At 44.4% G+C, this 14,270-nt stretch overlaps 1 protein-coding gene across 4 annotated transcripts in view; it reads left to right on the forward strand.

The window, feature by feature from the left end:
- The window catches only part of LOC137614325 (protein ELYS-like), a 138,594-nt gene that overhangs the window by 50,161 nt on the left and 74,163 nt on the right, over positions 1-14,270 (forward strand). For all 4 annotated transcript variants that reach the window (XM_068344082.1, XM_068344084.1, XM_068344085.1 and 1 more), the window contains exons 11-17: positions 1,731-1,915; positions 2,130-2,310; positions 2,427-2,573; positions 2,988-3,165; positions 7,157-7,444; positions 7,812-7,923; positions 8,733-8,825. In XM_068344082.1, coding sequence (XP_068200183.1) covers positions 1,731-1,915; positions 2,130-2,310; positions 2,427-2,573; positions 2,988-3,165; positions 7,157-7,444; positions 7,812-7,923; positions 8,733-8,825 — 1,184 coding nt within the window. The remainder of the gene's footprint in view (positions 1-1,730; positions 1,916-2,129; positions 2,311-2,426; positions 2,574-2,987; positions 3,166-7,156; positions 7,445-7,811; positions 7,924-8,732; positions 8,826-14,270) is intronic.

A 14,270-nucleotide genomic window follows, 5' to 3' on the forward strand; every position in this document is an offset into this window, starting at 1 on the left:
TGCTTGGACGAGGATTAAAACTGGTAGACGAGAATGATCATGAATGGGAGGTAAATCAGTTGTTGTTTGCGGATGATACTGTACTGGTAGCAGACACAGAAGAGAAGCTTGACCGACTAGTGACAGAATTTGGAAGGGTGTGTGAGAGAAGGAAGTTGAGAGTTAATGTGGGTAAGAGTAAGGTTATGAGATGTACGAGAAGGGAAGGTGGTGCAAGGTTGAATGTCATGTTGAATGGAGAGTTACTTGAGGAGGTGGATCCGTTTAAGTACTTGGGGTCTGTTGTTGCAGCAAATGGTGGAGTGGAAGCAGATGTATGTCAGAGAGTGAATGAAGGTTGCAAAGTGTTGGGGGCAGTTAAGGGAGTAGTAAAAATTAGAGGGTTGGGCATGAATGTAAAGAGAGTTCTATATGAGAAAGTGATTGTACCAACTGTGATGTATGGATTGGAGTTGTGGGGAATGAAAGTGATGGAGAGACAGAAATTGAATGTGTTTGAGATGAAGTGTCTGAGGAGTATGGCTGGTGTATCTCGAGTAGATAGGGTCAGGAACGAGGTGGTGAGGGTGAGAACGGGTGTAAGAAATGAGTTAGCGGCTAGAGTGGATATGAATGTGTTGAGGTGGTTTGGCCATGTTGAGAGAATGGAGAATGGCTGTCTGCTAAAGAAGGTGATGAATGCAAGAGTTGATGGGAGAAGTACAAGAGGAAGGCCAAGGTTTGGGTGGATGGATGGTGTGAAGAAAGCTTTGGGTGATAGGAGGATAGATGTGAGAGAGGCAAGAGAGCGTGCTAGAAATAGGAATGAATGGAGAGCGATTGTGACGCAGTTCCGGTAGGCCCTGCTGCTTCCTCCGGTGCCTTAGATGACCGCGGAGGTAGCAGCAGTAGGGGACTCAGCAGTATGAAGCTTCATCTGTGGTGGAAATGTGGGAGGTTGGGCTGTGGCACCCTAGCAGTACCAGCTGAACTCGGCTGAGTCCCTGGTTAGGCTGGAGGAACATAGAGAGTAGAGGTCCCCTTTTTTGTTTTGTTCTTGTTGATGTCGGCTACCCCCCAAAATTGGGGGAAGTGCCTTTGGTATATGGATATGGATATATGTAAATGGGGTATTTTCAATTTTCTTCCCATCTCCCTCTCCCACTCCCACCCCAGGCTGCTTTAAGGAGAAATATGTTTAATAGCTTTTTTTTTTCTGAATAGAGGAAATGTGAAATGACAACTACATAATAAACTAGTTAAGGGAAGAATAGGAAATATATTCCCTTATGCAAGTGGAAGCTTAGGCCCTGTCTGGTTATGATGTAGTTTAGAACATGATTTGTATCTTTATGCAAGTTCTCTCAATAGCCCCACTTGAGGTTACGTGGGGCTGTATTGCTCTCTGAGGTGAAAGGGTTGTAGGGAGAAAATCCCACTTCAGCTTAGTAGGATGTTAAGGGAGAATCCAAATGGCTCCTATACAGGTGGTTGATAGGATTGAAACTAATCCATGAAAGATACAAATTAATATTAAACTTACTGAGGTGATTGAAATGATATAAGAAACTCGTCATTTTAATTTATTCCAGGCTTACTAATTAGCCTAAGTAATTATACACCTTGTATCTCATTGCCCCGAAGATGATTGATAAATCAAATGTTATGAACTAAATAGGCTGCTTAACTTTGCAAGACTTATGTTTTCCTTTTCTTAATAGTAATGGTTATCTTTTGTTTACTCATTGCAGACTGCTATGTGCTAACTAATGAAGGTTTGATGGAGTATCAGTGTCAGAGTGCTCAACAGGCAGCATTGAACTATCTCACAAGTTGTGGGCCGTCTGCAATTGTTAACCCAGAAGCAGCGTATTCCATGTGTCTGTTTTCGGGTCTAATAGCCCACGATTCTCCACCAAGTTCAGGGTCGTCAATGGTGAGGAATGAATTACTTGGTTTTCTAGCTTGAGAAAATGGCCTTTCAATTTATTACAAATATGAATATATTTTTAATTTACTATATTCTGCATAATGACAATGGCAATAATGTTTAAATTAAATGTGTTTAGCTGAGAATCTTATCCCAGTGGGCTGGTGAAATTAGTTTTGGTAATAAAACCAGTGCTTTATATTTTGTTTTTTAATTACAGATGTTGGAACGTGAAGCTCTTCTTACAGTGGCTTTGGATGAGCAGCTGGTGTCATTTTTGTTGCAGTGTGTCAATGAATTTGCAGAAGGGAGATTCACAAATTTGGGATGTTCATTGCCATCTTTGCTGGAATGGTCATGGTCACGTGTTTGCTCCTTGAAATCGGCAAATGACAGTTTGTGTAAGTTATGGTAATGTTAGATTTATTATGATATATATTAGATGTTAGTATTATGTAAAATTTTAGTTTAGTAATTGCATTAGTTTTCTTTTGCTAATCAGTATCTTGAATTTCAGGTATGCCTATGTTTGACATAGACTCTGGAGTGATGAGCTCCTCAAGTATTCTAGCATTACATCAGAATTTAACTAGTCTATCATCTTTGACAACTGTCATCACCGCCATACGTGATTGTGCCCAAACAAACCTGATAACACTACAAGGTAACGCTTTCGTGAAAATATCTTTCTCCTTTAACTAGACATTATGGAGCTTTTCTTCAGTGTAGCTTCCTTTTTTAGCTTTAGTTCATGTTCTTCATGGCTCTTTCTCTAAAGGCCAATGACTTTACTACAGGTTTACTTTGCATCAAGGTTCCCTTTTCACATTAGAACAAATTTTTGAGTTAGCTGTTTGAAAGGAAAATTTGTGGCTTTGTTGTACCATTTTCATAAGGGTTCTGATACTGAAAATCTTTTATTGAATATTAGCTTTTCTATGTAATCTTCACCTAGAGGTGACTTGAATTGGTATTGTCATGTCAAGTTAGTTGAAAGAAATGGATTCAATTAATAGATTTTATTTATATTTCATGTTTTCTTTATTGTATTTTAGCATATTTTACTTTTCTATTCTAGGTGCTGGGGAACTTGAAAGTCGAGTCCAAGTAGTAGAACTTCTTATGCTCCATATAAACGTAGTCCTCTGGTTCTATCACTGTGGCCTCCTTTCTCACGATAATGCTGTAGAGGATGTAGAAGAATTTCACCATGTTCCTTTTCCAGCTGAGCTTCTCCATCGAATATACAATAACAGGTGTGATGGCGATAAATGTTTCTGTGCATTGCATCAAAATGTTCATCCTCCAGATTTTCCCTGTTACAGTGTTTACAGTTAGACATAAGACAGTTATTCTTCAATCTATTCTTCAATCTATTCATTATAGAACTAATGCTAGGGCTTCTTCTTTGCTTTTTTTATATATTTTGGATCTTATTAACATTATGCAAGAGAAAGGGATCAGTGTGAGACCTCGATGATTGTCATAGTAAGGAGGGAAGTTAGAAAAAAGTGCTGAAATTATTCCATGCGTAATTGTCTTTAGCAAATTACTTAGTTTTACCAACAGAATTTGAGGAAGTAATGGTGGAAATGTTTCGACTCAGTAGAATAGTGCTCGGTTAATGTGGGTAAGAGTAAGGTTATGAGATGTACGAGAAGGGAAGGTGGTGCAAGGTTGAATGTCATGTTGAATGGAGAGTTACTTGAGGAGGTGGATCAGTTTAAGTACTTGGGGTCTGCTGTTGCAGCAAATGGTGGAGTGGAAGCTGATGTATGTCAGAGAGTGAATGAAGGTTGCAAAGTGTTGGGGGCAGTTAAGGGAGTAGTAAAAAATAGAGGGTTGGGCATGAATGTAAAGAGAGTTCTATATGAGAAAGTGATTGTACCAACTGTTATGTATGGATCGGAGTTGTGGGGAATGAAAGTGATGGAGAGACAGAAATTGAATGTGTTTGAGATGAAGTGTCTAAGGAGTATGGCTGGTGTATCTCGAGTAGATAGGGTTAGGAACGAAGTGGTGAGGGTGAGAACGGGTGTAAGAAATGAGTTAGCGGCTAGAGTGGATATGAATGTGTTGAGGTGGTTTGGCCATGTTGAGAGAATGGAAAGTGGCTGTCTGCTAAAGAAGGTGATGAATGCAAGAGTTTATGGGAGAAGTACAAGAGGAAGGCCAAGGTTTGGGTGGATGGATGGTGTGAAGAAAGCTCTGGGTGATAGGAGGATAGATGTGAGAGAGGCAAGAGAGCGTGTTAGAAATAGGAATGAATGGCGAGCGATTGTGACGCAGTTCCGGTAGGCCCTGCTGCTTCCTCTGGTGCCTTAGATGACCGCGAAGGTAGCAGCAGTAGTGGACTCAGCAGTATTAAGCTTCATCTGTGGTGGAAAATGTGGGAGGTTGGGCTGTGGCACCTTAGCAGTACCAGCTGAACTCGGCTGAGTCCCTGGTTAGGCTGGAGGAACGTAGAGAGTAGAGGTCCCCTTTTTTGTTTTGTTTCTTGTTGATGTCGGCTACCCCCCAAAATTGGGGGAAGTGCCTTGGTATATGGATGGATGGATGGTAACTTACTTGCACCAAGGTCCATTCTAGCAACATAACAGTTCACCCGCTGGGCCCCATGGAAGGGGAATTCCTGAAAGAGGAAAAAAGGACAGGCATTTTCACTCTCATCCTTAACTATGGGCACCATAGTGAGTATAGGAATGTGATATCTGGTGTTCCTCAGGGTAGTGTTCTTGGGCCATTACTTTTCATACTATTTACACATGACATGTGGTTTGGCCTAGAAAACAAGCTCGTTGCATGTGCAGATGATGCTACTATCTTTGCATCAGTTCCATTTCTTGAATGTAGATCTCGAGTTGTTGAATCCCTTAATAGAGATCTAGCTAAAATTAGTCCATAGTGTAAATTATGAGGCATGAAGTTGAATCCTTACAAAACTCAAAGTATGATTGTAAGTAGGTCGAGGATAGTGGCTCCTCAACATCTGGATCTCAACATTGAAAATGTTTCTTTAACTATATATGACTTAAAATTTTAGGTGTGATTCTGGACGGCAAATTTACTTTTGAGAAACAAACTAAGCCAGTGTCGTCTTCAATCGCACAAAAAATTGGTTTATTGAGAAATCCTTACAAGATTTTTGGTGACCAATCTATTCTGAAGTTTTATAGCTTTCATTCTACCTTGATGATGATGACCTTGTTTCAAGTATTTTTTTCCTGTCTAGTCTTCAGCTGCTGATTCTCATTTTAATTTTTTTGTTAGGAACTTTGTGGTCTATTGAATTTCTTATTCCTGATCTACATATTAATCTGGTGCCATCGTTCAATTAGCTCGTTATGCATGTTGCACAAGAGTTTTCTTAATTCTGACCATCGTTTACATTCAGATCTTCCCCAGTACCATCCATTTCATAGTACTATGTATGTAGTTAATTCTAATAGTAATGACTTCTCCATCATGAGGCTCAATACTACACAGTATTCTAGAAGTTTTATTCCAGCTGTGACCATGTTGTGGAATGATATTGCTAATTAGGTAGTTATATCTGTAGAATTTCAAAAGTTCAAACTTGGAGCAAATGTTTCTAAGTTGAACAAGTTGACATGTCTTTTTTATAATTTATATAAGGGTTGTAGCTTAGCTAGTAATAATAATGATAATAATACATACATATACTAAGGCACTTCCCCCAATTTTTGTGGTTAGCCAACATCAAACAATAAAAAAAAGGGGACCTTTCCTCTCTATATTCCTCCCAGCCTGACAAGGGACTCAACTGAGTTTGGCTAGTACTGCTAGGGTGCCACAGTCCACCCTCCCCTGTTATCCACCAGAGATGAAGCTTCATAATGCTGAATTCCCTACTGCTTCTACCTCCGCAGTCATCCAAGGCGACCGGAGGAAGCAGTAGGGCCTACTGGAACTGCGTCACAATCGCTCACCATCCATTCCTATTTCTGGCACGCTCTCTTGCCCCTCTCACATCTATCCTCCTATTACCCAGAGCTTTCTTCACTCCATCCATCCACCCAAACCTTGGCTTCCTCTTGTACATCTCCCATAAACTCTTGCATTCTTCACCTTCTTTGGCAGACAGCCATTTTCCATTCTCTCAACATTGCCAAACCACCTCAACATATTCATATGCAGTTTAGCTGCTAACTCATTTCTTACACCCGTTCTCATCCTCACTACTTCGTTCCTAACCCTATCTACTCGAGATACACCAGCCATACTCCTCACTCTTCTTCTCAAACACATTCAATTTCTGTCTCTTCGTCACTTTCATTCCCCACAACTCCGATCCATACAATCACTTTCTCATACAGAACTCTCTATACATTCATGCCCAACCCTCTATTCTTTACCACTCCCTTCACTGCCCCCAACACTTTGCAACTTTCATTCACTCTCTGACGTACATCTGCTTACACTCCACCATTTTCTGCAACAACAGACCCCAAGTCCTTTAACTGATCCACCTCCAAAAGTAAATCCATTCAACATGACATTCAACCTCGCACCACCTTCCCTTCTCGTACATCTCATAACCTTACTCTTATCCACATTAACTCTCAACTTCCTTCTCTCACACACACTTCCAAATTCTGTCACTAATCGGCCAAGCTTCTCTTCTGCGTCTGCAACTAGTATAGTATCATTCGCAAACAACATCTGATTTACCTCCCATTCATGGTCATTCTCGTATATCTCATAACCTTACTCTTACCCACATTAACTCTTAACTTCCTTCTCTCATGATAATAATAATAATAATAATGGTAATGGTAATAATAATAATCATAATAATAATACAGTAATGTTACGACCGCTATCTTAGAAGATATTTCTCGTCCCATAAGGGAGCTATGTACACTGCACAACCTGCTGAGTAGCAAGCACAGGTCGTAAAGAAAACCTTTTTAAGTACTTGTGGTCAGTGAAGGTTGGGTGGCAGGTTGTATTGTTGTGTGCATGAGCTCTTGCTTTTTGCTACTCCGTCTTTGATTTCAAAATATAAGAAAGCTCATGCCTTTGGATGTAGGATTATAAATGAAAGCTGTGTAGTATCGGTCATTTATACCCCATAGGAATTTAATTCTTCCATCAGAATGGTTAACTTAACAATTGTGTGCATGAAGAATTATATTTTTGCTAAAAGAATAAATTTACTCCTTTCAGAGTAGACTACTTTGATATTTTGTAAGTTGCTATTTAATTACTTTGCTTATCTTTCAGGCGTTTGGAAATCAAGAATCTTAGTTCGACCCTTAAAGGTAATGAAATACTGTTGATTGATGGACTTTTAGAGGATGCAGTTGGTGGTGCAGGTGGGCATATCAACAAAACTTGGGTGAGGGAGGATGAAGATGAGGCTGAAAGTGGCAGCTACATCGAAGGCGCCTATCCTCCACCCTCTTTACATGCTCTCCTGGACATCTTCCTCCTCCCCAATGTTTCGACGACCACCAAACATCGAATAGTGCAGTACCTATTCTTGGACTTGGCCTCATTGTTGTCAGATGGGTGAGTTTTGGGTATTTGGTTTGTGAAACTTGAGATATGTTTTTAAGTTTCCACTTCATATGTTTGTACAATTTGAAAAAGACACAGGCCTAGCTGGAATAGTTTAATATTAAGGTTGAATTGACAGGAGGTGTTGTTACATAAGGCTCTGAAAAACCTGTAATTAAGTAATTCTGCTTGTATATTTTACTAGTATATACAAACTATAAGCTTTCAGTGATTGAATGTAAAGTATCAAGCATATTCCTCTGTATTTATATATTGACATTATCAGTTTGTAAGAGTATTATTGTGATAGACAAATGGTATTATGTGTAGTTGTTTGCATATTTTCTACTGGTGAATGAATTCACGTCTTATTTTACAGGTATGTAAGGGTTGTTGAGGAATTAGTGAAGTACCCATCCAGTTTTTCGCTGTCACCTTCACATATCAAGTTAACTCAAGCTTTTTGGTTACTTGACCATAAGGATTTTCAGGTAAATGACAAATTTTTTTAAGAATAAAAAGCTGCAAATGGTTTAAATTAATAATTATTAAACTGAGAAGTTTGGAAAAATACTGAGAAGTTTTTATGCACTTTGAGTTTTCATTCCCAAATAAGCAAAGTTTTAGATGGAGATTGGAGAAAACGCCCCCCCCCCCCTCTTTTTTTTTTTTTTTGTCTCAAATCCTGCCACTCATTAAGTTTGGCATTTAGTACTCTTCACTCGGATGGGGATGAGGTTTCTTCACCTTTTGTTTAGTATGGTTTTCTTTTTCGAAGGCCAAGAAACCAAGCTTTATTCCTATAGTCCATTTCTTTTAGCGATGCATATTTGCACCGACTCGCGGCGGTGCCCAAAGCTCGGAAAAGTTTCCTGATCGCTGATTGGTTAGAATTATCTTGTCCAACCAATCAGCAATCCGGAAACTTTTCCAAGCTAAAAGGGCACCGCCGCGAGTCGGTGCAAATATGCATCGCTAAAAGAAATGGACTATAGTTGATGTTTATTTCTCGAGAAGATAGAATGTGCATTTGGTGTTAAAACTTGTGAAGGATTAATTATACAGTATTTTAGTTGTTCCTGCACTAACAAACCTTATGCTATTTATAGGGATTATCTTTTCGGCTAAGCTGAAATGATAGTCCCTATAAATAGCTACAGGTTTTCATTAGGGAAAAATACAAAGTACTTTTAGATTTGTCATCTTAATCATATATTGTTGAAATTCTATTATACTATTTATTTTTTAGCCTGTTCAACTCTAAAAGTAATTTCAAATTTTATTTTTTTTTGAATCTTAGGAAGGCTTGAATGTTCTTCTGGATCCTCTAGTCAATACCAGGGATATTACACCCCTGCAGCATCAAAGGATAGTTAAAGCATTTCTGTACCAGGTAAGTTTTGCATGAGATGGATAATCATTTAAGAGTAAAATTTATGAATATTAGCTTTCATTATCAATTTATTCAGTTTTAATTAATCACATGGGCTATAGGAATATGGAAACATGAAGGAAATTCTCATTTTAATTGAGAAATAGTATTATTAAAGTCAATCGGCTTTGCAAGCTTGTTCGCCATTGTGCAAAGGAAGCAGCAGCAAGATTAAAGATTAAGAGCAAGTATTTTAATACTTTAGATGTCTAGATAAACATATCCTTGAATATTTTATCATATTTTTTTTCATAGGTTTATGAAATAATTTTGAAATGCAGTCTTCTTGTTATTACTGAGGATGTATTTAAAAAGAATTGCCTTACCCTCCTCCTAGTTATTAAGAATAATTGTAAGGGAGACCAGTCAGTCACATTTTGAGATTAATAGGGTCTTCCCAAACTATTTGTATTTACATGGTAAATGGAAATTGATGCTAATTAGTGTTAGTCCTGGATATATAGAGAATTGAGATGTTGACCTCCATTGCCTTTCGTTGTGCTCCAGAATTTTACTTCTATATATATGTTAGTAAAGTATCCAACCATGCACAGTTAAATGTGCTATTTGTTCCGTAACCGGAATACAAACCACGCTATTTACAAAGGGTTACCTTTTAGCGTAGCTGAAATGGCGAGCCATTAGAATTTAACGAGGGTGTATTACCCCCGCGCTAGTTAGCGGGGGGGTAGGGGAGTGGTAGCTAGCTACCCCTCCTCCCCCTCACACACAGGTGAATACTCACTTTCACTTTTGGCTCGGACTGTGACAGACGTCTCTGTCTTGGTCCTCTCTTGGCAGCCATTGTTTGTTTGTTTTGTCTTTACTTAATCGCTTACTTTTCATTTACTCAATATATATGTAAACATGTTTTCATGTTTGTATATATATTTGAGTATAGAAATAAGTAAGTTTCCTTTTCAGATTTGTGTGTGTAGTGTACGATATCTACGTGGAGGCCTCGGCAGTTAGGCCACCACGGCGTAATCTTATGGGTGGCGATCGAGTTTGACTTAAGTCTTTCTCTCTCTCTCTCTCTTGAGGTCGTTCACCCTTTTACTACGTGTTTCTACGCCCTTGTAGCTTCCTTTCCGTGTGGGGGGTTGCTACGCCGTACGTTTGTCTCAATTAGTTATGAATCTAATTGTAGTTGTTTTTTGTTTTTCAGCTTGTAGAACGATTCCTTTCGGGGTTTTCGTTCTTTCTTTAGTGTTCATTCATTTTTAAATTACATAATTACATAGTTACATAATTATAATTGTTATAATTCTGTTTTGGTTACAGCTCTCCTTCCGCGAGTGTAAGTGGTTGTGAGGGCACGTGCCTGTTGTGTAATTCTTGTTCCTTTCCCTCGGGATTCCTCTTCGGAGCCTTCCCGGGGGAATGAATGTGTACTAATATTATTTGTTTTATTTTTTTACAGTTACCGATCTAGTTCGTTTCTGTAATATAGCAACGGTGTGAGCTGTCTGGTTGAGTCCTGGGGATTCGGCTGTTGCTGCCTCCCCCCTTGTATTTTCGTCAGGGGCGTGTCTCCTTCTATTGGTAGTACTCCCGTGACGACGGACAGCTCTCAGTTCATTTTAGAACTCAGGAGGCTTGCCTCCTGGGGCGGGTAACTTTCCTTCCGAGGGAAGTTTTTCCTGTCCAGGCTTGAGTTTTTCCCCTTTTGGGGGGTTCTTCTCTTGCCTTTTTATCGTGCGACTATGCTCTTGGTGCTGAGCGGTTGCACCTGCAGTTTCGCTCAAGGGGCTGGACAACTGCAGGAGCTCCTGTTCGGAGGATTGCTCCTTTTAGGTCACTGGCTGACCAGTCTCTTCCACGAAGTGTTTCTCTTTCGTTCGCGAGAGAGTACACTCATAGAGACTCCTCTTCGGAGGTTTCTTCTGTTGCTGTTGCTGTTGGCCTCCCTCGCCGTAAGGCCCACCGTCCGCCTCGTCGTAAGGGCCTCTCATCTCCCTATAAGGGTGCTTTAGGCGCCTCTTTGGATCTCCGTTTGCAGCCTACAACTCCTTTTTCTCGATCTTCCGCCTTGGTGCAGATGGACAGCAGTCTGATCTCGTCTTCCCGACGGGCAACGGTCTTCCCGACGGACAACGGTCTTCCCGACGGACAGCGGTCTTCCGACGGACATCAGTCTCCCGGCGGACAACGATCCCTTCGGGGCAAAAGGGTTGCCCCCACGGGGGTTCTTCCCTTGCGTGTCAGGGTTTCCCTGCGCGCCCTTCTGCTGTGTTCTCTCCTGCTCCTGCTCAGTATGAGCACACAGGCGCTCTTCTGCTCATCAGCGCTCTCCTGTTCGTCAGCGCTTTCAAGATGATCATCCCTGCGGTTCCTGTTGGTTCCTGTTACGAGCCCTGTGCGCCCACGTTCGCCCTCGCGATCTAGAACTTCAGTTCAGGTCGGGGTCAAGGACTCTTCTTTGCGCAGGCTTCCACGCGTAGCCTTCTGCTCGTCAGCGATCATCAGCTCGTCAGCGATCATCAGCTCGTCAGCGATCATCAGCTCGCCAGCGATCATCAGCTCGCCAGCGATCATCAGCTCGCCAGCGATCATCAGCTCGCCAGCGATCATCAGCTTGCCAGCGATCACCTGTCTCTCGGCGATCTCCGGATCGCCCACGTGTGTTACAGCCGGCACGCCAACGTTCTCCAACACTTCTGAAGGAACATGGTTCGCCAGCTACTAGCTCACATGCGCATGCTGATCGCCATCGCGCGACCCTCAACTGCGGATGCTGATCGCCATCGCGCGACCGCACACCTGCGGATGCTGATCGCCATCGCGCGACCCTCAACTGCGGATGCTGATCGCCATCGCGCGACCCTCAACTGCGGATGCTGATCGCCATCGCGCGACCCTCAACTGCGGATGCTGATCGCCATCGCGCGACCCTCAACTGCGGATGCTGATCGCCATCGCGCGACCCTCAACTGCGGATGCTGATCGCCATCGCGCGACCGCACACCTGCAGATGCTGATCGCCATCGCGCGACCCTCAACTGCGGATGCTGATCGCCATCGCCCGACCGCACACCTGCGGATGCTGACCGCCATCGCGCGACCCTCAACTGCGGATGCTGACCGCCATCGCGCGACCCTCAACTGCGGATGCTGACCGCCATCGCGCGACCCTCAACTGCGGATGCTGACCGCCATCGCGCGACCCTCAACTGCGGATGCTGATCGCCATCGCGCGACCCTCAACTGCGGATGCTGATCGCCATCGCGCGACCCTCAACTGCGGATGCTGATCGCCATCGCGCGACCGCACACCTGTGGATGCTGATCGCCATCGCGCGACCGCACACCTGCGGATGCTGATCGCCATCGCGCGACCGCACACCTGCGGATGCTGATCGCCATCGCGCGACCCTCAACTGCGGATGCTGATCGCCATCGCGCGACCCTCAACTGCGGATGCTGATCGCCATCGCGCGACCCTCAACTGCGGATGCTGATCGCCATCGCGCGACCCTCAACTGCGGATGCTGATCGCCATCGCGCGACCCTCAACTGCGGATGCTGATCGCCATCGCGCGACCCTCAACTGCGGATGCTGATCGCCATCGCGCGACCCTCAACTGCGGATGCTGATCGCCATCGCGCGACCCTCAACTGCGGATGCTGATCGCCATCGCGCGACCCTCAACTGCGGATGCTGATCGCCATCGCGCGACCGCACACCTGCGGATGCTGATCGCCATCGCGCGACCGCACACCTGCGGATGCTGATCGCCATCGCGCGATCGCCCTCCTGCAAAGGCTGCTCGCGATCGCTCACCTTCGCATACTGCTCGCCAACGCACGATCGCTCACCTGCGCATACTGCTCGACCATTGCGTCGGCATAACACAACGCGCCATCGCCAACCTGCGCGTTAGCGCTCACCAGCTCACCACCGATCGCTTGTTGATCCATATCGCCAGCGGTCTTCCTCGCCCACCCGGCAGCGCTTTTCCTCGCTATCGCGCTAACGCTTGCGTTCGCCGCCTCGGACTCGCTCTCATCCACCTGCCCACCCTCACGACCGCTCACCCGCTCAACCGCTCGCCCGCGCAACCGCGCGACCACTCACCCGTGCACCCACACGCCCACGTGCCTGCACGTTTACGCTCATGCTCTCCAATGTTAGCCCACAAACGAACCAACGGTTTTTCCATCGCGCGGACGGATGGTGTTCCGTCGCGCGAACCTACAGTGTTTCTTCGCACAAATGTCGGCTTATTTCTTGCAGTATCCATTGCTCGTCTATGGGTTATCGCTCGCCGACCACCAGGAATTTCCGTCGCGCGAGCTCCAGGGCGATTGCGACCACGATTCCCAATGGGGTTTTCGCATCATGACCAGCCTGGCGAGTTCCTCTGGAGCGTATTTCCAGAACACGGCCTCACCCCGTAAACACAGAGCATGGCACTTGCAAGAATAGGAGAAACTTAAGGGAGATCTGAGCAACACTCCTCTTTCCTGAACCTGGGTTAGCCCTTCCCCGTCATTCCCTGGAAGGATTTTTGGCGGGGGGGGCTTTCCGTTCGAGATTTCTCCATCGGGGTGACTGCTTACCTCTTCCTCTGGGAGCTTACCAGGTTCTTTCCCTCCTCGGTTACGGCCCGAGGTTTGGTTCAAGGAAAGCTACAGGAAGATCAAGGGTACTTTACTCCTCTCGAGCTCAGGCACCTTGGCCTTTCGTCGTTAAGTATCTAACTCGCGGACAAGCTCGATGTTGTACCATCTGGACGGGCTGACTGAGGGCTTCCTTCGGGTGTCTCATCTGTGGAGGTCGACGACCTCAGACACCCTTCCATCCTTGAGAAGAGTTTGTTTGTGCCCAAGGACAGAGACTTAGACAGCTGCTGTGCGGAGTAAATCGACTTCCGGTTTCACTCCTCCAAGGCGCTTTCTTCCAGACTCTGCAGGGCTCCAGCGCCCTTTTCTTTCAACCACGTCGGCCTAAGTTATCGGCTACGACAACTGGGACAAGGTGTCCAATTGCAGTTTCCTCCTGTCAGGAACAGATGGCACGGGAGACTCCCCCGGGGGGGGCATAGTCCTAAAAGGAGTTCACGAACTCTAGGATTGCAGGTTTTTCGCTGGGAGGATGCTTAAGGTTACTCATCCGAATGACAGCTTCCCGATGCCCATTCCCGCACAATCTCTGTGATTAGCCAAGGATATCGCGCCTGCCGTCTCTGTCAGCGAATTCAGTGTCTCTGAACCTCTATGCCATAGCGTCAGCAGAGTTGCCCAGTTGGGCAGAATGATCCATACCTTAGGCGAAGGTCTTCCTTAGGATCATCGACGGCTTCACCCCCGGCCCCCTCAGTCGATCCTTTCTTGTAAGGAAGGATCTGAGAGGGGATATCCATAGTCGACCTCTCAGCCCTGATCAAGTTTGTCGAACAAACT

The sequence above is a fragment of the Palaemon carinicauda genome, chromosome 20 (genome assembly GCF_036898095.1).
Source record: "Palaemon carinicauda isolate YSFRI2023 chromosome 20, ASM3689809v2, whole genome shotgun sequence".
NCBI classification, from domain to species: Eukaryota; Metazoa; Arthropoda; class Malacostraca; order Decapoda; family Palaemonidae; genus Palaemon; species Palaemon carinicauda.